This window comes from Salmo salar, chromosome 11, assembly GCF_965601325.2.
Source record: "Salmo salar chromosome 11, fSalSal1, whole genome shotgun sequence".
NCBI classification, from domain to species: domain Eukaryota; kingdom Metazoa; phylum Chordata; class Actinopteri; order Salmoniformes; family Salmonidae; genus Salmo; species Salmo salar.
The window spans coordinates 7,381,985-7,405,746 of NC_138301.1; the positions used below are offsets into that span (position 1 = coordinate 7,381,985).

Consider the following 23,762-nt stretch of genomic DNA (forward strand, 5'->3'; position numbering starts at 1 on the left):
GCAGCGTGCACGTGGCGTTGCTCCCCAACCCTGCTGAGTGCTGATGGTTATTGTGAATGAGGCTTCAGGGATTTTACAGCAGAGGCACTACAAGGAATCATTTGATTGAATGCTCCGTCCTCACATGTCCCTGAGCCTGTGTAGGGATGTGATTAGAACTGTGACTGAAGGAGTGGGATGGTTTTGGATTGATTTATATATTTTTATTTTTTTATGTCACTCCCCCCTCTAGTGGCCAAAAGGCTGTATTATCATGGGCAGTGCAATTGAGGGCTTCCACCATTTTAAAGCAGTGAACTGGGTGGGACTTCTAACTTCATTGGTGGACCCTCCTGGTCATCAGGAGGGATCAGCCAATCATGAAGAAGAAAATTGCCTACTTAAAAATGGAGATTGCCTCAATGACACTGCCCATGCAACTATAATGGTACAGATACTAGTGCTGCGTTCGAAACAACTGGGATGTAGGAGAAAGAGTTTAAATCATGATGTCAGTGATCTTCAGGTCAGAACTCTTGAAAAAAGGTTGAGTTTCCGATTTGGAATTACGAGTTGGATGACCGTTCAAATCAATATTTTTCCAGTCGGAGCTCGTTTTTTCAGAGTTCCCAGTTGTATTGAACGCAATGAAGTCGTAGATTTCTGAGTTCCGAGTTGTTTTGAACGTGGCAAAAGATGAGTCCTCTGTCTACCTCTATGAGAACTGCGTCGCTCCCCAAGCAGGAAGTGGGATATTGGAAGAGCAGGCCTAAAAGGAATCTTCCATCACACCCCGAGGACTGTCAAGAGGTGCATTATTTTCACATCTGAAATCTATATTTTTGACTGCAGGAAATTTTAAATAAAAGTAAGTAATTTAGATTAACATGAAAGTATCTCTAACTACTACGCGCTCGCAGGATGGAATGCAGGCTGAATTGAAAAACCAGTCCGAGCTCGACCAGTGCCAAAATAATTTTCGACACAAGCAGAGCTAGTAACTGGAACAGGAAATACTATTAACCTCTTCATGTTTAGTAGCTAGAACTCTAACTAAGTTTGTTCTTCATGTCTGTCTAATAGAAATATATCATTCCCTGTACCGTCTTTTCTGATTCCACTGTTAAATCACTGCAAATTAAAATGTGTCACAAGGTTTGATAAAGATCAGCAATCAAGAAAATGCTAATAATGTAGCTACTTAACAAGCTAGTTATGTCAATGTTATTTGTTTGTAATCTCTCGCATGTGCACTTGACAAGGCAGCACATTTTAATTACTATTGTTGCTACAGTGGTCCAGTCGACCAGTCCAGCTAAGAAACGCAGAAATACTAGTTTTAACCACATGAATACACAGCTGCCTGGATTTTTTTCCTAGCTAACGTTAGCTAATTAAGCCAATTGTCTTGCATTTGTATTATGGACGTAGCTTTTCTAACGAAACACTCAATCTACGTGTGTGGTGGTGCTGGCAGCCTTCAATACTATGACTACTCATCGTCAATGCGCAATACAATAAGTGACTTTTGTGGTTAACTTGGAATCGCTAGAATAGATCGGTTAGCTGACAACGCTGAAACAATGCGCACGTTTCAATAGGGCTGAAGTCGTGAATAGTTTTGATGCTGGATGGCCAGACCGCGAACAAGAAACAGCCGTGTGGGGAATCGTAAGTGGCTCGTTTAAACTAGTTTCATCTTGTCCCGGACTTGATACCATGGCTTGTTTTGACTGATTTCGCGTCAATGATATGGCAAAAAATTCACTAGATGGCTAGCCAACAACTGTAACGATGTATTTGATAAACAAGTGTTCATTGTGCAAATGTATGTATGTTTTCAATAAACGTTGGAGACGAAATATGGTTTACATGTTGTCAACATTTTAAGCCAACCCCGTCTGTTTTGCCCCATAGTTGCGCACACGTCGGTTTTGTAGCTAAACAACCAACCTGTCTATGGCCGCTCCCCTTTGATTATTTTATACGTTTAAGGGGCTTTGCTACGCATGGGGTGTGGTATGTATGTCACAACTGCGCCAGACGGAAGACCATTCTGTTGTTAGAGAGAGAGTCCCATGTTGTAACAGGGTGCATCCTCCCTCCTTTTCCCATCTCGGAATGAATGGAGCCACGTCGCGTACTATACCCGCTCATTGAACACAGATGCCAGCCTTGTGCTGAGTTAGGTCTTAGTTAAAAGTTGCCCTTCTTGCTGACTTGGATGATGGCCAAAGGCAGCCTAAAAAAATACAAATGCACCACAATACCCCCATCCCAGCTTTTGAAAGACTTCATACTGGTTATTCAATACGTTATTCAGTTGTCTGCTAATGTTTTATGACATTCAGATGGGTTTCAGGTCCTATCAAATTCATAGGAAGATGCATGTTTGAATATCGATATGCCAACGCAATGTTCGTTTCTAACAGCTCACAGGAAAGTGCATTTCTGGCAGTCACATTGTGGGACATAAGTAGCTAAGTGTGTGTGCGAGTCAGTATAACCAGCATATTCTCCCCAGATGTGGAAGGCAGCAGCAGGTCAGTCCGTCACCGTGGCGGTGGATGATGGAGGTGATGACTGGGAGACAGATCCAGACTTTGAGGTAAGTCAACCATGGTAATGAAGTCCCACTTCAGTTTTAGTCCAGAGCAATGGCTGTTTTTCACCTGTTTGCTGTTTCATCTTATTGACACCTCACCATATCCTCTCCTTACCCCATGTCCACTAAATATTTTTCTTTGACTACTTCTCCTCTTCCTCTCTCTATTCCTTTGCCTCCCCTCTTTCCCCTTTTATTTTCCTCTTTCCTCTCCTCCCCCGCTGACCCCTTGCTCCTTATTTCTGTGCAGAATGACGTTTCAGAGAAGGAACAGCGATGGGGGGCCAAGACGGTGGAAGGCTCCGGTCACCAGGAGCACATTAAGTAAGTACCGCTGCTTCATCATCCTTGTCATCAACAACAGTTTTCATCTTCAGCGTCACTACATTTCAAACATGATCATTTCAATGTCATTGTAATCATGGTCTTCACATTGTCTACCTGTCGATGATATTACATCTTTTAATCGTTTTCATTATTCAACTTTTGTTTTCTTTTTTTTTTTTACCTGTCATCAGGTTTTTGAGGATGGCCAGTGGACCACAGTGAAGCTCAGTCATTCTTACCCCATTATTTCTCTCCCTCCCAATCTTTTCCCTCCTACCCCCTCTCCAGTATCCACAAGCTGCGTGAGAACGTGTCATCGGAGCACAGTGACCTGAGGCAGAAGGAGCAGGCGACCATGCCCAAGGCCTCGGATGGCTATGGGGGCAAGTTTGGGGTGCAGCAGGACCGCATGGACAAAGTGAGTGGTGACCATAGTAATAGAATTACTAGAACGGGAAATGCCCCTCAGACCACAGCAATTTGATTATATTTTATTTTGGTGACCACATCTGTAGAAAAGCTGATTATCCAATGATTCAAAGCCCAGGACCAACAGCTGATCGCTATGACAACAGTCTCCAGAGGGAGCGCAGGAACATTATTTTGGAATGGAATTAGTTTAACCTCATCTGATTGGCATAAATTGCCAATTGCATTTCAGTCTTCCACTGACATGTTTACTTTTACACATGTTGCCGTGCGTTGACTGTGATTTGTGGCAAAAGCAGCTGAGCTCATCATTGCTGTTTGAGTTGTGTTATCCACAATGCTCTAGCTCTCTCTGTCTCTGTGTCTCTCTCTCTGTCTGTGTGCACTGTTACCATTTGTGTGTGTGTGAGAACAGGGCCATTTTAGCCCCCCCCCCCCTCAATCTGCCTACACACTGCTCAGTGTGTTGTGAATATTGACTCAGCACTGTTTACCCTACTCTGTGTGTGACTCGGCTGTCAACACCTGATCAAACCACTGCATACCCAGCAGTCAGCCTCACACTGTTTGCATTTATTCACCTCTCTCTTTCTCTTATTTCCCCCCCCCCCCCCCCCTCTCCAGTCTGCGGTGGGCCATGAGTACCAGAGTAAGCTGTCCAAGCACTGCTCTCAGACAGACACATCCAAAGGCTTCGGGGGGAAGTTTGGAGTGCAGGGTGACCGTGTCGACAAGGTACGCTAATCATGGTCACATTGGGCTCTATGGTCAGGTCACATGGTCAGGAAAAAAAACTCATGACCACACAGCGATTTTTAGGTCTTGACATCAATATATTGTTTTAATTGCTATATTGTATTTACTTCGCCACCATGGCCTATTTATTGCCTTTACCTCCCTTATCTCACCTCATTTGTTCACGTTGTATATAGACTTATTTTTCTACTGTATTATTGACTGTATGTTTGTTTTACTCCATGTGTCACTCTGTTGTTATGTGTCGAACTGCTTTGCTTTATTTTGGCCAGGTCTCACTTGCCTACCTGGTTAAATAAAGGTGAAATAAATGAAAAATATAATGTGGCATTTTGGGACAGAGCTCCCTTGTAAGATAGTTTTTGAAGGACCCAATAGGAATACCCAATTATAGGATGAATGAAAAAAGTTTTTTTGTAAGTGCCCATCTCTGAAGTTATGTCATTTAGATGAGAATACTTGAATAGCATGAAAAGATACTGGATGATGGTGCTGAGAAATGCTACGTTCTCCTTTGGCTGGTGACTTTGTTAACTTCAACATGGAGATCTCTCCCTTTTCAGTCCGCTGTTGGGTTTGACTATGCCGGGAAGACTGAGAAACACGCATCACAGAAAGGTGATTTTACACAGTCTGTTAAAACAGGCAAACGACACAAGTTGAACAGTTCAATGTTTTGTAACTCTGGCTAGAAGTTGCACAATTTAACTCTGATCTAAGATCAGCTCACGCTCCTTAGTCCTCACAAATCCTAACTCTATCCATCAGGCGGTAGAAGGCCAAACTGACCTGAGCCTTCTGAATACACACTAGTTGTTTAGACACTTCACATAGTTCAGAACTGTCTGCTCTGTAGACCATCTGGATGTAATAGTATCTGGCCCAGTCAGACCTTTATGTTATTAGGATGGGTGTGAGTGGCATCCGATGCTGTGTGAGTGAGTATGCTCCTGGCTTTTAGCTTTCAGTGCTCCCCACTCCAGCTGCACTCCTGTGATTCCATGCTGTGACCACCATTGTTCCTCACCCCCATCTAGTTGCTAGCTCTAGCTCTATGTGCCCAATCCCAAAGGAACCCCTAGCTCCTAAGGCACTTAAACTAAAATGACTACATTAAGCAAGATGACAACAGCTCCACCTTGCCCTCTGACAAGCTAGGTGGAAATGTACCCATATTGCTCACACCAATACTATTAAACAGTCAATCTGAATTTTACCCCAAACCTACTGTACATGAAGTGCCTGACGGTATGGGCTAGGGGTTGATTTATTGTTGTTGTTGTTGATTGAGTATTCATCACTGCAGCCACCATTTCCTGCTTCATTCTTGACCCCTCCCCCTGCTTTGATGTGCAGACTACTCCACAGGGTTTGGGGGGAAATACGGGGTGCAGGCAGACCGCGTGGACAAGACTGCAATGGGCTTTGAATACCAGGGCAAAACGGAGAAACACGACTCACAGAAAGGTTTGTGTAGCGAGTAATACACACACATAATTTGTACATGGACACACCCACACATACATTCGTGCACACATACATTAGTGGGGAAAAATATGGCGAAAGTTAAGTCCCAGAAAGGTTTGTGTAGCATAACATGAGGACACACAGTCATATAGTACCAAAAGTTTGGACACCTACTCATTCACGGGTTTTTCTTTATTTTTACTCTTTTCTACATTGTAGAACAATAGTGAAAACATCAAAACTATTAAATAACACATGGAATCATGTAGTAACCAAAGAAGTGTTAAATCAAAATATATTTGAGATTCTTCACAGTAGCTACCTTTTTCATCCCAAACCATCTAAATTGGGTTGAGGTCGGATGATTGTGGAGGACAGGTCATCTGATGCAGCACTCCACTTGCCTTCTTGGTGAAATTGCCATTACACAGCCTGGAGATGTGTTGGGTCATTGTCCTGTTGAAAAACAAATGATATTCTCACTAAGATTTGTCATAGACGCTTGCTAAAAAACTTTAATGAGCAGGCCTTCCTTCATGACCTGGCCTCTGTAAATTGGTATAGAATTAGCTTGATCCCCTCTGTCGACGTTTGGACCATTTTTGATATCTTTAGTGATATAGTTAACAAACACGCCCCGATAAAGAAAATGAGAATTAAAAACAGGTTCAGCCCCTGGTTCGACCGTGATCTTGCAGTTACACTACCTCAAGAATTACATTTGGCTAAAGGCTCGGCACAAGCATACTCAGGCTGACTTGCTCTCGTTCAGGTAAATTAGAAATAAGTGCACTCAGGCTATCCGGAAGGCCAAAGTTAGTTACTTTACGGAGCAGTTCTCTCTCTGTGGGTCTAACCACAAGACGTTCAGGAAAACAGTTAAAGACCTGGAGAATAAACCCTCCTCACAGCTGCCCATGCCCCTTAAAGTTGATGATGTGGTTGTTACTGACAAGAAGCACATGGCTGAGCTCTTAAATCACCTCTTCATTTAGTCAGGATTCCTATTTGACTCAGCCATGCCTCCTTGCCCGTCCAACATTTCCTCATCTCCCACCCCTTCTAATGCGACTAGCCCCGATGCTCCTCCCTCTTTTTCCCCTGCCTGCCTCATAGTTTCTAAAGGAGCTCCTTAAACTTACGCAACAGCCAGTGTAATCCCGTGGCGCGATTTTCAAATGCCTTAGAAATGCTATTACTTCAATTTCTCAAACATATGACTATTTTACAGCTATTTAAAGACAAGACTCTCGTTAATCTAACCACACTGTCCGATTTCAAAAAGGCTTTACAACGAAAGCAAAACATTAGATTGTCAGCAGAGTACCCAGCCAGAAATAATCAGACACCCATTTTTCAAGCTAGCATATAATGTCACCAAAACCCAGAAGACAGCTAAATGCAGCACTCACCTTTGATGATCTTCATCAGATGACACACCTAGGACATTATGTTATACAATACATGCATGTTTTGTTCAATCAAGTTCATATTTATATCAAAAACCAGCTTTTTACATTAGCATGTGACGTTCAGAACTAGCATACCCCCCGCAAACCTCCGGTGAATTTACTAAATTACTCACGATAAATGTTCACAAAAAACAATTATTTTAAGAATTATAGATACAGAACTCCTTTGTGCAATCGAGGTGTCCGATTTTTAAAATAGCTTTTCGGTGAAAGCACATTTTGCAATATTCTGAGTACATAGCCCAGCCATCACGGCTAGCTATTTAGACACCCACCAAGTTTAGCCCTGACCAAACTCCGATTTACTACTACAAAAGTTTGATTACCTTCGATGTTCTTCGTCAGAATGCACTCCCAGGACTGCTACTTCAATAACAAATGTTGGTTTGGTCCAAAATAATCCATCGTTATATCCAAATAGCGGCGTTTTGTTCGTGCGTTCAAGACACTATCCGAAGTGTAAATAAGGGTCACGAGCATGGCGCAATTCGTGACAAAATTTCTAAATATTCCATTACCGTACTTCGAAGCATGTCAACCGCTGTTTAAAATCCATTTTTATGCCATTTTTCTCGTAAAAAAGCGATAATATTCCGACCGGGAATCTGCATTTAGGTAAACAGAGGAAAGAAAATAAAGCATTCGGTCGACTCGGGCACGCGCCTAAGCCCACAGTACTCTGATCGGCCAATATCCAAACGCGATAAAGTGTTTCAGCCAGAGCCTGCCTCGATATCCTTCAGCTTTTTCCCGGGCTCTGAGAGCCTATGGGAGCCGTAGGAAGTGTCACGTTATTGCAAAGATCCTCAGTCTTCAATAAAAAGAGCCAAGATAAAACACAACTTCTCAGACAGGCCACTTCCTGCATGGAATCTTCTCAGATTTTGGCCTGCCATATGAGTTCTGTTATACACAGACACCATTCAAACAGTTTTACAAACTTTAGGGTGTTTTCTATCCAAAGCCAATAATTATATGCATATTCTAGTTACTGGGCAGGAGTAGTAACCAGATTAAATCGGGTACGTTTTTTTATCCAGCCGTGTCAATACTGCCCCCTAGCCCTAACAGGTTAACCGGTCTCTCCTCTCTGAGGAGGTTCCCATTGCTTGGAAGGTAGCCATGGTTTGTCCTTTATTTAAAAGGGGAGATCAAGCTGATCCTAACTGTTATAGGCCTATTTCTATTTTTTGCGGTATCAAAAGTGTTGTAAAAACTTGTCAATAATCAACTAACTGGCTTTCTTGACGTCTGTAGTATTCTCTCTGGTATGCAATCTGGTTTCCGCTCAGGTTATGGATGTGCCACTGCGACCTTAAAAGGTCCTCAATGATGTCACCATTGGCCTTGATTCGAAGCAATGTTGCGCTGCTATTTTTATTTGACTTGGCCAAAGCTTTTGATACGCTAGACCATTCCATTCTTGTGGGCTGACTAAGGAGTATTGGTGTCTGAGGGGCTTTGGCCTGGTTTGCTATCTACCTCAAAGAGTGCAGTGTATGAAGTCAAAACATCTGCTATCTCAGCCACTGCCTGTCACCAAGGGTGTACCCCAAGGCTCAATCCTAGGCCCCACACTCTTCTCAATTTGCATCAACAACAAAGCTCAGGCAGTGGGAAGCTCTCTCATCCATTTATATGCAGATGATAGTCTTATACTCAACTGGCCCCTCCCCGGCTTTTGTGTTAAACGCTATACAACAAAGCTTTCTTAGTGTCCAACAAGCTTTCTCTGCCCTTAAACTTGTTCTGAACACCTCCAAAACAAAGGTCATGTGGTTTGGTAAGAAGAATGCCCCTCTCCCCACAGGTGTGATTACTACCTCAGAGGGTTTAGAGCTTTAGTTAGTCACCTCATACAAGTACTTGGGAGTATGGCTAGACAGTACACTGCCCTTCTCTCAGCACATATCAAACCTGCAGGCTAAAGTTAAATCTAGACTTGGTTTCCTCTATTGCAGTGGTTCCCAAACTTTTTATAGTCCTGTACCCCTTCAAACATTCAACCTCCAGCTGCGTACCCCTCTAGCATCAGGGTTAGCGCACTCTCAAATGTTGTTTTTTGCGATCATTGTAAACCTGCCACACACACTATACGATACATTTATTAAACATAAGATTGAGTTGTTTACACATCTCGTGGGAAGTGACAAAGAGCTCTTATAGGACCAGGGCACAAATAATAATAATAATCTTGCTCTTTATTTAGCCATCTTACATATAAAACCTTATTTGTTCATCAGAAATGGTGAATAACTCACCACAGGTTAATGAGAAGGGTATGCTTGAAAGGATGCACACAACTCTGCAATGATGGGTTGTATTGGAGAGTCTCAGTCTTAAATCATTTTCCACACACAGTCTGTGCCTGTATTTAGTTTTCATGCTAGTGAGGGCTGAGAATCCACTCTCACATAGATGCCTGGTTGCAAAGTGCCTCAGTGTCTTAACAGCACGATTTGCCAAGGCAGGTCACTCTGGGCACAGCCCAATCCAGAAATCTGGCAGTAACTTCTAATTGAATTACATTTTCACAGAACCGCTTGTTGCAATTTCGATGAGGCTCTCTTGTTCAGATATCGGTAAGTTGACTGGAGGCAGGGCATGAAAGGGATAACGAATCCAGTTGTTTGTGTCATCCGTTTCGGGAAAGTACCTGCGTAATTGCGCACCCAACTCACTCAGGCACTTCGCTATATTACATTTGAAATTGTCTGTAATCTTGAGTCAATTTGTACACAAAAAATCATACACTGATGGAAAGACCTTGTCCTTGTTAATGCAGACAGAGAAGAGCTCCAACTTCTTAATCATAGCCACGATTTTGTCCGGCACGTTGAATATAGTTGCGGAGAGTCCCTGTAATCCTAGATTCAGATCATTCAGGCAAGAAAAAACATCACCCAGATAGGGCAGTCGTGTGAGAAAGTCGTCATGCAAGCAGTCAGACAAGTGAAAATTATGGTCAGCAAAGAACTTTAAGCTCATCTCTCAATGAAAAAAAAAAAAAAAATGTGTAAATACTTTGCCCCATTATAACCAGCGCACTTCTGTATGTTGTCGCTGCCCATATCAGTGCATAATGCGGAAAATAGACGAGAGTTCAGGGGCCTTGCTTTCACAAAGTTAACCATTTTCAATGTAGTGTCCAAAATGTCTTTCAAGCTGTCAGGCATTCCCTTAGCAGCATCCACCGAGAGGCTCTTGCTGCCGTGTACCCAAGTAGCAATGGGAGCAACTGCTTGCATGCACATTACCACTCCACTATGTCTCACTGTCATGGCTTTTGCGCCATCAGTACAGATACCAACACATCTTGACCACCAAAGTCCATTCGATGTCACAAAGCTGTCCAGTACTTTAAAAATATCCTCTCCTGTTGTCCTGGTTTCCAGTGGTTTGCAGAAGATGTCTCTTCCTTCATTGACCCCCCCCCCCCCCCCCCCCCCCCCATACACTTAATGGACATATGCCAAGCCCACCACGTCTATTGGCTCATCCAGCTGTAATGCATAGAATTCACTGGCTTGTATGCGAAGCAGTAATTGTTTCAAAACATCTCCTGCCATGTCACTGACGTGTTGTGAAATGGTGTTGTTTGATGAAGACATTGTCTGTATAGTTTTTTTGGCCTTTTCCCCCAGCATTGTCCCAACCATATCTGCGGCAACAGGAATAATTAAGACATCCACAATAGTATGGGGCTTGCCTGTCCTAGCCATTTGGTAACTCACCATATAAGACACGCCTTCCCCTTCTTATTAATGGTTTCTGTTTATTTTATACATGTCTTACTATTCAAAAGTTGTCTTAATTCTCGCTCAAATAACTCCTGTGGCTTATTCTTCAAATTGGCATGTTTTGTTTCTAAATGTCTGCGCAATAGTCAAATCAAATCAAATTTATTTATATAGCCCTTCCTACATCAGCTGATATCTCAAAGTGCTGTACCGAAACCCAGCCTAAAACCCCAAACAGCAACCAAAGCATGTGAAAGAAGCACGGTGGCTAGGAAAAACTCCCTAGGAAAAACTCCCTAGAAAGGCCAAAAACCTAGGAAGAAACCTAGAGAGGAACCAGGCTATGAGGGGTGGCCAGTCCTCTTCTGGTTGTGCAGGGTGGATATTATAACAGAACATGGTCAAGATTTTAAAATGTTCATAAATGACCAGCATGGTCAAATAATAATCATAGTAGTTGTCGAGGGTGCAACAAGCACGTCCGGTGAACAGGTCAGGGTTCCATAGCCGCAGGCAGAACAGTTGAAACTGGAGCAGCAGCACGGCCAGGTGGACTGGGGATAGCAAGGAGTCATCATACCAGGTAGTGAAGGTTTCATTGAGTTGAGAGAGTACTTTTGCACATATAATATACACTGTGGCTCAGGAATGGCACTACCAATATAAGTGAACCCCAAATCAATGTAGTTCTCATCATATTTGCACCTCTTCGATGGTCCAAAGTCCCTGTCTGTTCGGTGCTTTCCCGGCTAAGGGGGCAGTAGCTCTTCGGCTGCATCAGATTCACAACTGTCAGTGTCCATGCTAGCTGGGCTAACAACAAATGTAAAATTACTGATGCTAGCATTGGATGTGCTCGTGGAAGCAGAACAACTTGTCGTCGACAGGTGCATATGTAGTACTGCTGGTAGTAGCAGTATTAACAGTAGAGCTGGGATGCGGGCTTTACTTTTTTTTTAACCATTACTCAATTTTAGAGCAAACGGAATGAGCAGCAGCTACGTCTGGCTACATACGGACCATTAGTGGAATTCTCGCGAGAGAGTAACGGTTAACGTGATTGGATGTTAATTATTTGACTAGTTACCTGTATTTGACATTGTGTTAAACACTAGATGGTTTAGTTTGATATTTGGCAGTGAAAAAAGGCTACCCAGGTGAGGGGAAAAAACCTCACCTAAATGTATAGCCCCGTTGGAAAATCTAAATGAACTGTTTTAAAATGTATTTATTAATTTATTTGGCGTACCAGTATGGGAATACCTGCTCTATCATAATCACTTCTCTTTCACCCCAGCTGCCAAACTAACCCTGTTTCAGATGACCATCTTACCCATGCTACTGTAGATTATGGAGACGTAATTTATAGATCGGCAGGTAAGGGTGCTCTCGAGCGGCTAGATGTTCTTTACCATTCGCCCATCAGATTTGCAACCAATAATCCTTATAGGACACGTCACTGCACTCTACAGTATACTCTTCTGTAAACTGCTCATCTTTGTATACCAGTCGCAAGACCCACTGGTTGTTGCTTATTTATAAAACCTTCTTAGGCCTCACTCCCCCTATCTGAGATATCCTCCATATACATCACCCATTCTGCCAGTCACATTCTGTTAAAGGTCCCCAAAGCACACACATCCTTGGGTCACTTGTCTTTTCAGTTCGCTGCAGCTAGCGACTGGAACGAGCTGCAACAAACACTCTACCTGGACAGTTATCTCAATCTCTTCATTCAAAGACTCAATCATGGACAATCTTACTGACAGTTGTGGCTGCTTTGCATGGTGTACTGTTTTCTCTACCTTCTTGCCCTTTGTGCTGTTGTCTGTGCCCAACGGTGTTTGTACCCTGTTTTGTGCTGCTGCCATGTTGTGCTGCTGCCATGCTGTGTTGTCATCTTGGGTCTCTCTTTATGTAGTGTTGTCTGTCTTGTCATGATGTGTGTGTGTGTGTGTGTGTGTTTCGTCCCATATTTTTACTTTAATAAGTTTAGTTGTAAACCCAGCCAACATCCCCGCAGGAGGCCATTTGCCCTTTGGTAGGCCGTCATTGTAAATAAGAATTTGTTCTTAACTAACTTGCCTAGTTTAATAAAATAAAGCGCAAACCAGATGGGATGGTGTATTGCTGCAGAATGCTGTGGTAGCCATGCTGGTTAAGTGTGCCTTGAATTCTTTATAAATCACTGACAGTGTCACCAGCAAAGCACCATCATACCTGCTCCTCCATGCTTGACTGTGGGAACCATACATGCAGAGATCATCTGTTCACTTACTCTGCGTCTTCCAAAGACATGGTGGTTGGAACCAAAATCTCAAATTTGGACTTATCAGACCAAAGGACAGATTTCCACTGGTCTAATGTCCATTGCTTGTGTTTCTTGGCCCAAGCAAGTCTCTTCTTCTTATTGGAGTCCTTTTAGTAGTGTTATTTTTGTTGCAGCAATTTGACCATGAAGGCCTGATTTCACGCAGTCTCTGAACAGTTGATGTTGTGTCTGGTACTTGAACTCTGAAGCATTTATTTGGGTTGCAATTTCTGAGGCTGGTAACTTTAATGAACGCATCCTCTGCAGCAGTGGTAACTCTGGGTCTTTCTTTCCTCTGGCGGTCCTCATGAGAGCCAGTTTCATCATAGCGCTTGATGGGTTTTTGCGTCTGCACTTGAAGAAACATTCAAAGTTCTTGACATTTTCCGCATTGACTGACCTTCATGTCTTAAAGTAATGATGGACTGTTGTTTCTCTTTGCTTGTTTGAGCTGTTCTTGCCATAATATGGTATTTTACCAAATAGAGATCTTCTGCCACCCCTACCTTATCACAACACAATTGATGGGCTCAAACACATTAAGAAGCAAAGAAATTCCACAAATTCACTTTTAACAAGGCACACCTGTTAATTGAAATGCATTCCTGGTGATTAGCTCATGAAGCTGGTTGAGGGAATGCCAAGAGTGTACAAAGCTGTCAAGGCAAAGGGTGGCTACTTTGAAGAATCTCAAATATAAGATATATTTTTGATTTAACACTTTTTGGGGTTACTACATGATTCCATATGTGGTATTTCATAGTTTTGATGTCTTCACTAATATTCTACAATGTAGAAAATAGTAAAAAATTAAGAAAACCCCTTGGATGAGTAAGTGTCAACTTTTGACTGGTATGGTACATTAATCAGAAATGACTTTGTCAAGCAACAAAAATAACTAGGACTTTGAAATCTTCATAGAAGTGACACAGGGTTGACGGAACATCAAAATGCTGAATTTGGCACTTTAGCAAGTCTTTATTCATATAAACAAATGTATTAATTGAATTGTCCATGTGGTCTATTTTTTTAAAAAGTGCACTTCATTTAATGTAACAGCCTTTTTAAAATTCAATATTTGTGCACAATTTCTACTTAAAATATCAAAGGGCACTCATTTTGTGGAACAACCCTACAGGATGTTTAGGTTTTAGAACTGGGCAGGAAGTGACACACCCAATTCGGCTTAAGGTTTTGATGTTGTTTTAGTGCTGGGCTGTAACAAATACCTGCACATCCTGTAGCTCTCCACAACCAGGGTTGAAGTCCACCGGTTTGCACTGTTCTTGCCAAATTCAGTGCTTTGTTGTGCTTTAGCTTGATCAGCTGCTGTGCAGTTCCTATTTAACTTGGTTTTTGGGCTGTGTGTCAGTGACTGTGTATATAGAATGTGTATCCAGATGGTACCTTGACTGAACTCTGAATTCTCTGCCTTGGGGGCAAGCCCAACCTATTCTTTTTTTTTTCTTCCTATGATTAACTATATCTGCTTTTTTCCCAACCACTTTCCCGGGTATCACCAGATTACACCAAAGGTTTTGGTGGGAAGTTCGGAGTGGAGACGGACAAGGTGGACAAGAGCGCCTTGGGCTTTGAGTACCAGGGAAAAACCGAGAAGCACGAGTCTCAGAAAGGTTTGTGTCCCTTTTGTCACGCACACACTAGGCTTGGGTGGTATCCAGCGTGTGATACCGTCATGCCGACCTTGTGTGCAATACTGGGTTATTCAGTAATACCGGCACTGAACACAAGGGGCCCAGTTTTCAAACCCCACTGATACTCTAACCCGAAAGGTTAGACATGCTAACAAGTAAATGTAAAATCCCATAGCGAATGCTAACAATCGCGTTGCGGACATTGTGTACAGTCTTCGAACTAAACTATACAAGTAGCAAAAAAATGCTACTCAGTTTGCTGTTCGCCCAAAGCAAATATTAGACAGCAAGGCTCTTGATCCAAGAGGTGATTCTCTGGTGTTACCAAGCAACTGCTTGATTTTGGAGGAAGCTAAACAGTTAGCCAGATAGCTAACTAGCTACCTAATTAGCACATTAAATGCACAACCACAGAGCATTTAGCACATGTTAGACAGTTAACTTAATAGTTATAAGATATCTAGCTGGCAAACATTTTAGTTATGAATTCCATACTCTAATTCGATCACCTGGCACTTTCTGCACAACAGTGATTGACTCAAGGCTCTGGTCTCGTTCTGTGCTTGTAAACAAACACCACGTGACTGGGGACCATTGGTAAGCTTCATAATGAAAAGTTATGTGACCGGTGAAATGAAGAACTCGATCTTTCTCCTAACATATTGCACAAGTTGACTGCAGGCATTTACTTAAAAAGTAGGTTCGAATATTTATTAAAACACAGAAATAGATTCAATTAGGTATTGACGTTATTGAAAACCATCCCGTGGCTTTTTCCAAATACCCTGGTACACGGTGTGTATGGTGTACCGCCCAAGCCTTATGCACACACACATACACACTTGTTTTTCTATTGTGCCTGTGTAACAAGTGGGATGAGGTGAGACAGTGTGGGGCCGTCTATCTGCAGAGTATGTACTACACCTCCCTCGGCTCTAATCAGACTTTTCCCTCTCCTACAGGGCCCCAAATATCCTACTAGCTAAATAGTTCTGCTTGTAGGATCTTGTTTTCAAACTCCTCCTGAAGGCCTGGAAACATGTTGCCTTATCATTAGCTTTCCCTCCCTGATTACGCAATCCCAGGCTGAAGGTATCAGTTGGTATCAGAGAGAGGGAAAGGTGACCTTCCATTGTTACCCATACTGCACCAAGGCAGTGTTTACAGCCCAGGAGTTGGTCACACAATTGGTCACACAATACCTACATTGCACTTTAGTATCCATTCTGATATTCTCTGTGCCCTTCACAGATTACGTGAAGGGCTTTGGTGGCAAGTTTGGTGTGCAGACGGACAGACAGGACAAGTCGGCCCTGGGATGGGACCACCAGGAGAAACTGCAGCTCCACGAGTCGCAGAAAGGTACCGGTGGTTTGGCCTATGTTTACATGGGTTTTATTCCACCTAACACCTATCCTTAGTAGCAGGAAAACGCACACAGGAAATGTGTTCACACACTTTTTACTCATGGTAATTTTGTGGTTTTACTATTGAGTTAAAGAGGTTAAAGTACTTCCTTTGTCTGGTGGCATGGCATCTGCCACAGGCTCATACTAGAGGAAGTGAGAACAGATAAAGCTAGACAGACTGCGGACTGATCAGTCTAGCGCTCAGGCTGGATTTACTGGACGTGTATAGCACCTTGGTTCTTTGGTTTGACAAAGTTTTTCGTGTGTGCTTTTTATATACTGTATGTAGTAAGGCAGGATCGCAGTGTGTGTTTGGTCTGAGTGCAGTTGACCCGTGTACTTGTTTATATCTGTATGTAAATGTCTGCTTGTGCCTATATATACTGTTGGTGTATGTTTATTGTTTCAGACTATAAGTGTGGGTTCGGCGGGCGGTATGGGGTAGAGGTGGAGTAGCAAGACCAGTGTGCCCTGGTTTATGAGCACAAGGAGAGGCTGGCCAAGCACGAGTCTCAGCAAGGCACAGCATACACTGTCCGTCCTTTTCTTTCCAAAGTTTATTCTCCTCTTTTTTTTGCCCCAGCACTGTTTTGGAATGTCTAAAGCGCCTTGACCCGTCCTAGTCCCCCTTCAAAACGTTACCCCTACTGTACAAACCTACCCCAAGGGCCGGACGATATTGACAAAAATAGAAATTCATCACCAATAGCAAGTGTGTGTCCCAGTCAAAAGTTTGGACACCTACTCAATTCAGGGTTTTTATTTTTTTATATTTTCTACATTGTAGAATAATATTAAAGACTAACATCAAAACTATGAAATACCACATGGAATCATGTAGTAACCAAAAAAGTGCTAAACAAATAAAAATATATTTTAGATTCTTCAAAGAAGCCACCCTTTGCCTTGATGACAGCTTTGCACACTCTTGGCATTCTCTCAACCAGCTTCACCTGGAATGCTTTTCCAACACACTCGGAGTTCTCGCATATGTATAGCACTTATTGGCTGCTTTTCCTTCACTCTGCGGTCCAACTCATCCCAAATCATCTCAATTGGGTTGAGGTGATTTGTGGAGGCCAGGTCATCTGATGCAACACTCAATCACTCTCCTTCTTGGTCAAATAGCCCTTACACAGCCAAGAGGTGTGTTTTGGGCCATTGTCCTGTTGAAAAACAAATGATAGTCCCACTAAGCGCAAACCAGATGGGATGGCATATCCCTGCAGAATGCTGTGATAGCTGTGCTAGTTAAGTGTGCCTTGAATTCTAAATAAATCAGTCTCACCAGCAAAGCACCCCCACACCACGCTTCACGGTGGGAACCACACATGCGGAGATCATCAGTTCACTTACTCTGCGTCTCACAAAGACACGGCGGTTGGAACTAAAAATCTCAAAGGACAGATTTCCACCGGTCTAATGTCCATTTCTCGTGTTTCTTGACCCAAGTAAGTCTCTCCTCTGCAGCAGAGGTAACTCTGGGTCTTCCATTCCTGTGGCGGTCCTCATGAGAGCCAGGTTCATCATAGCGCTTGATGGTTTTTGCGACTGCACTTGAAGAATCTTTCAAAGTTCTTGAAATTTTCCGTATTGACTGACCTTCATGTCTTAAATTAATGATGGCCTGTCGTTTCTCTTTGCTTATTTGAGCTGTTCTTGCCATAATATGGACTTGGTCTTTTACCAAATAGGGCTGTCATCTGTATACCACCCCTACCTTGTCACAACACAACTGACTGGCTCAAACACATTAAGAAGGAAAGAAATTCCACAAATTAACTTTTAACAAGGCACACCTGTTAATTGAAATGCATTCCAGGTGACTACCTCATGAAGCTGGTTGAGAGAATGCCAAGAGTGTGCAAAACTGTCAAGGCAAAGGTTAGCTATTTGAAGAATCTCAAATATAAGATATATTTTGATTTGTTTAACTGTTTTGGTTACTACATTATTTCATTAGTTTTGCTGTCTTCATTATACATTCTACAATGTAGAAAATAGTACAAGTAACGAAAAACCCTTGAATGAGTAGGTGTTCTAAAACTTTAGACCGGTAGTGTAGTTGGTATTACAAATGCATATAAATACATTCCTTTTGGACATTCCTATTGTATGGTAGCGCAACCCTTATTCAGAAATATTAACATAAACACAAGTAGGCTACAATGGCTACAGATTATGACTGAAGAGAAAGTTAGTGTGAATATTGTGAGAAACTGACAACTGGCTAAATACTTATCAGTGCACATTTGTTTCGCAATACCAACAAATACACAAAGTATTGCCCAGCCCTACCCTTCCTCCATTGTCAGGGCGGCAGGTAGCCTAGTGGTTAGAGCGTTGGGCCAGTAACCGAAAGGTTTCTGGATCAAATCCTCAAGCTGACAAGGTCCTTCTGCCCCTGAACAAGGCGGTTAACCCACTGTTCCCAGGTAGGCCGTTATTGTAAATAAGAATTAGTTATTAACTGACTTGCCTAGTTAAATATAGCTTACATTTCTATTTTATCCTCTTTTCACAGGTCTTTATGCCATGAGATTCATTCCTTTTTTTACTTTAACCCTTTCTGAAATTTAAACGATGGTTCCCTAAAAACATCACTTTACAGGTGAACTATCACTTGAATCTGTGAATTAAAGTCATTCTAACTATTTATTCTCCGCTGTTTACAGACTACTCCCATGGGTTCGGAGGGAAGTTTGGTATCCAGAAGGACAGAATGGATAAGGTACAATGTCTCTATACCTAATATCTAAAGACTGGGGATTTCTCATCTATTCTTTGTAATTACTCTCCTCCCCCTCGTTTGAATGGCAGAGTGCAGGTAACTTTGAGGATGTGGAGAAACCAAGCCCTGCCTACCAGAGGACCAAGCCTGTGGAAACTGGTATGTAACCACAAAACCAGCGTGTGTATGTAAATGTGCAATATGTTTGTCAAGATCATTGCAAAATATGAACTTGAACCACAGGTTTGATTATGATCTGCCCATCCCTTTGTCATCCCTCCCTAGCTGGCAGCAGCACGGGCAGCATCAAGGCCCGCTTCGAGAACATTGCCAAGCAGAAGGAGGATGAGGACAAGAAGCGGGCGGAGGAGGAGAGAGCTCGCCGCCAGGCCAAGGAGAAGCAGGAGCAAGAGGAGGCGTGGCGCAAGATAGAGGAGACGGCCAAGCCTGCCTCCCCGTCTCCCGAGCCCAGCCTTACCATTAGCCCCACCCCTCCTGTCCAGAAAGCCGCACCTTTGCCTGTCCCTGCACCTGCAGCCGCCGACCCAGTTTACCAGGTGAATGACAACCGGTTCCACCAATCACTGCACTCCCACAAATGCCTGTTTGCTTATCATGCCTACATGGTCATCCCTTTGTTTTGCCAGTAGTTAGTTTGCTGTTTAAAATATGGATGAGTACCTCCTTAAATGGATGCATCAGTCCTTCTTGCAGTTTAGTGACATTGGCGTGAACAAGGATGGTCTGATTTTTATTCCAATGCCGCAGTCCTCTTCTCGCTTTTCCTTTGACACTTCACTTTTTTTCATTCTTACTATGCTTTCTGTGATGTTTTCATAGAGGAAGAAAAAGAAGGTAAAGTCCCAAAGATTGAGAACATTCATAGTTAAGGAGGAATTTGAATTGACCCAGGGGTTAGGAACTGTTTTCTGACTGTCTCCCTCGGCTGGCTGTGTCAGGACTCTGGTGTGTACGAGGATCCTGCAGCAGAAGAGAATGGGGAGGAGCTGTACGAGGCGGAGCCCACCTCCCGTCCCTCTGCCGAGCAGACGTATGAGGAGCCTCCCGTCCAGGAGGCGGCGCTCTACCAGAGTCCTGACGAGACAGGAGGTGAGAGAATGAGAGTGGGAGAGGGGAGGAGCAGGACATGCCATTTGCTGAGGCACTGTGAACCCCATTTCTAACTTGGCTCTTTCTCATTAAGAAAAATCTGTCCTATCCATTGCACTGGTCTGAAAGAACTGACCAGGTGAAAGCCAGCCTAATGATGAGCTTCTACCTTATTGTTTTCACCTGTCAAGTCTTTTCCAATCAGTAAAAATTAAGGAGAGAGGATGTGAAAAGGACATTTTTAAGCGATTGAGCCTTGTCTTCTCGATTATGTGAGGAGGGGAAGAGAGAGAATTTGGAAACAAATGCATTAAATGACTCCCTTTCTCCAGTAGCTTGTCATCAGGCAAATTGCCTATACAGGGGAGGAATCCCAAAATGTGTAAAGTAGTCAAAACAGGAGAGCTAGTGCCAGACATTTTATTGATAAAAAGATTGCTAGAGTATTGTTGTTAATCGTGTGCATGCGTTCATCCTACATGAAAACTACAGCTGATTCAAAGGGAGCGTGGTGTATTACAACACTTTTCCCCATAGGATATACACTTAAGTATCCTCGGCCGGAAAAGAGTATCGAGGAGAGGCGCATGCTCCTCCGTTCACCTATTAATGAATTGACACTCATATGGCGACAATTTATCGGTTTCTGGGTCACGAGGGAGAGGAGTCAAGGAGAGGACCGAATTTTGCCCAGTTGACAATCTCTTTGTGTTCCTGTGTCTTCTGTGAATGCCCTGTGACCTTTTCCCTGCAGACGCCCAGACATATGAGTACGGTGAGGACTTGGGGGTAACGGCAGTAGCCCTGTATGACTACCAAGCAGGTGAGTGGAGCCAAGCCCTCTATAATCTATACTTTAATCATCACGTCTATCAAAACTCTCATTTTTAAGATCAAGATCTCCTCATAATTACCCCAAAAATACAATAACTCGGACACATTCATGATAAACACAAATCCTTTTGACATTATTTATAATATGAGGGCAATGGAATGCAAAGTCAACTGCTATGGAATGTCTGCCTTCCAGCTGGTGATGACGAGATCTCCTTCGACCCTGATGACATCATCACTAACATTGAGACTATTGACGAGGGCTGGTGGAGGGGTGTGTGCCGGGGTGCCTACGGCCTCTTCCCAGCCAATTACGTTGAGCTTCGGCAATGAGCCCGCCCACTACACCAAACAGTCTCTCTCCCCATCCCTCCATCTCTTCTAAATCCACTCTTGCGCTCTGTCATTTTGTTGATCACGGTGCTTCTTTCAAGTGTGCTCGACATTCTCAGGTCTTTCAGCTGTCCCAGTCTTTCTTCCTTTCTCTCGCTCCTCTCCTTGGGAAGAGGCTTCAGCCTGATAAAGGACTCGGAATAAAAGAAGAATCATGGACAACACTCACCATGGCTCGGCTACGCAGTAGAGAGAGATCAAGCGAGTAAGCGGGCGAGCCCTACTATGACAGAATGGCCTTTTTATTGTAAAGCAAGTCATCAGAAAAACACTCCTCCCATTATAATATCTAGTTATATTCTTGGTTCTGTAACATGCCAGGGGCTCTTGCTGCTTTGCCCCACTGGCACCTTTTAGTTAATTTACTTTCAATTGAAATGTTCCCTCTTTTGACATGTATTCAAACTTCCAAGGTATCGATTGAGAACTGGCGGCTACATTATCACTCGCAGTATAGGTATTACGATCACCAAAGATTGAGATCACAGAGGTGACGTAGAAATGAACCCTAGGCTTTATGTGCATATAGTGATGTTGGGGTCCTCTTTTTATGCCGATTATGAAGTAGCTTTTAGAACATGTTTGGAACTAGTATGATGTCAAACACAACTGGACATTTTTCTTATGTTTTGATTTAAATAATGCCACTTCCAGAAGTTGTTTGAGTTGATTGGGGAACTAGCACTATGGATCAGTTTGGTAATAGTACAGACCAGTGGTGAATTGATTGGTGTGTTTAGCTGAATTGGTGTAGCTGGTTCGGAGAGAGGTCTGACAGTGCATTGTCTGAGCGGCGACGATTTCTTTCTCTTTGGAACACCATTGTTAGCTTTAGTTAGCAGAGATCAGATAACTCTAAGAAACCGAAATAGGGATGTGTTATTGAAAACAGTATGTTTGCTTGGGGTTACCCACATTTTTGGTATAAGGCCTGCATTTGCTTAATCATGGGGCCAATACGATTGCCATAGATGGTGTGAATCTCTGTTGCTTCTTCGTCTCCTCCTTTTCTCATTGTCATGAAAGACACCAGAAAGCATTAGAAGAAAATAAAATATGTAATTGTCTTGCTTAGATCATGTCAGATAGGATGCTGAAAGTAAATGATGTACAGAAAGATGTTTTTATGATGCTCTGAGAAATATATTGAGTAGAGAAAGTACCAGATTTTCGAATTCCTCTTGTCGCTGCGTGTTCGACGTCTGTCTACATCGGAGTAGACCGGAGTCTGTTCTGTGTCATGTCTGTTGCGTATTCATGTACTGTATGCGGGACTTGGTATATTATTATGTCTGGGGCCACATTGACATCCTTATCATGACCAAGATGTGTACTGTTGACTGAGTGACTGAAGAGTGATATTTATTTATAGGGGGCTATAAGTACTAAAATAATGCTCTGAAACAATGTTGGGTTATAAGGGGATTTTGACTGTGGTTGTTTCTAAAACGCAGAGTGATTATTTTAACCGATGACAATCTGACCCCAATGTCACGGCGATCTAATGCAGTAGTAACTTCAGTAGGTGTGTGGGGATGTGATCTCATCAAATCAATTATTTGAGGTTTTATAATAACAAGTGACCTTTTTTTATATTTGTTTATTTTTATCTGTACTTCTACTTGCTCAAGTCACCACATTATCTGCTTGTTCTTTTTTTGTAAGTCAATTGTTTAAATAAACAATGTATGGATAGTATTTTGGTTACTTCGATTCATCTTTACAACTACTATGTACATCCTGAAATGAACAGCTTGTGTATAACAAATCCTCATGAAGGTGCGTTATGGGCTTTATAGGCATGGTTCCCTTGTGCGCGCTGAATAAATGTAATTCAACCACTGAAACCCTCCCACTTGCTGGCCAACAGATTTTCTTGTGGAGTTTTCATTCAATAGGGTTTTCAGTACGTTTATCTTAAGCCATCCCTTTAAATACGGTGTACCTTTTTTTTAGTTAGAATTTTGTCCACAGACTCAATAGAATAAATATAGAGAGAACCGGTTCAGAATAGAATAGTGTACAATGGTAGTATTGCGCCATGCTTCGCCTTTAAACTGTTACTGCTTGGTCTGCTCTCCACTCCTTAACGATTGAATTAGCCTATATGTATTTTATTCTATATCAACTGTTACTAATGATCCTCAGCAACAAACACCTGGCCTTGACGGCGTTTACAGAGGAAGAAAATTAAGGTAAACGAAACAATGTAATTCAATTGAATGTTAATACAGTTGAATATGTGTTATTGTTAACTAAAATGACACAACTAGGTTTCAGTTTAACGTTTACTTCACCCCATTACCACAGTACATAGTCGCCATCACACTCAGGCCAGATCCATCTCCAGTGAGACTACTGTGCAGGTGTACTAATAACAGAATGATGGCACTGTAATAACAGAAATGTAGGGATACTTATCATGATCATAAGTTTATTAGGTCTACTTGCGGTTGATGGCTAATATTAGCGTAGCTAATATTTAATGTGATAGAAATAGGCAGTGGTGGAAGAAGTACCCAATAGTCATACTTGAGTAAAAGT

General features: G+C 42.6%; 1 protein-coding gene across 2 annotated transcripts; it reads left to right on the forward strand.

The window, feature by feature from the left end:
• The first annotated feature begins 641 nt into the window (after positions 1-641).
• On the forward strand, positions 642-22,916 carry LOC106561907 (src substrate cortactin). Of its 2 annotated transcripts, none has more exons than XM_014126244.3 (15): positions 642-789; positions 2,504-2,587; positions 2,835-2,908; positions 3,200-3,329; positions 3,965-4,075; positions 4,660-4,714; positions 5,453-5,563; positions 14,610-14,720; positions 15,993-16,103; positions 18,826-18,881; positions 18,971-19,040; positions 19,167-19,438; positions 19,841-19,991; positions 20,746-20,814; positions 21,022-22,916. In XM_014126244.3, exons 1-15 carry the CDS (start codon positions 676-678, stop codon positions 21,156-21,158), a joined length of 1,656 nt encoding a protein of 551 aa, XP_013981719.1. In that variant the 5' UTR covers positions 642-675; the 3' UTR covers positions 21,159-22,916. The 2 variants fall into 2 exon arrangements, with proteins under 2 accessions (XP_013981719.1, XP_013981720.1); XM_014126245.3 differs by having other exon boundaries at positions 683-847.
• Positions 22,917-23,762: the final 846 nt, after the last annotated feature.

Coding starts and splice junctions, on each gene's coding strand:
- LOC106561907 (XM_014126244.3), top strand. CDS start 676: ATGAGTCCTCTGTCTACCTCTATGAGAACTGCGTCGCTCCCCAAGCAG. Junction 3,330..3,964: donor AGCAGGACCGCATGGACAAA/GTGAGTGGTGAC, acceptor CCCCCTCTCCAG/TCTGCGGTGGGCCATGAGTA. Junction 4,076..4,659: donor AGGGTGACCGTGTCGACAAG/GTACGCTAATCA, acceptor CTCCCTTTTCAG/TCCGCTGTTGGGTTTGACTA.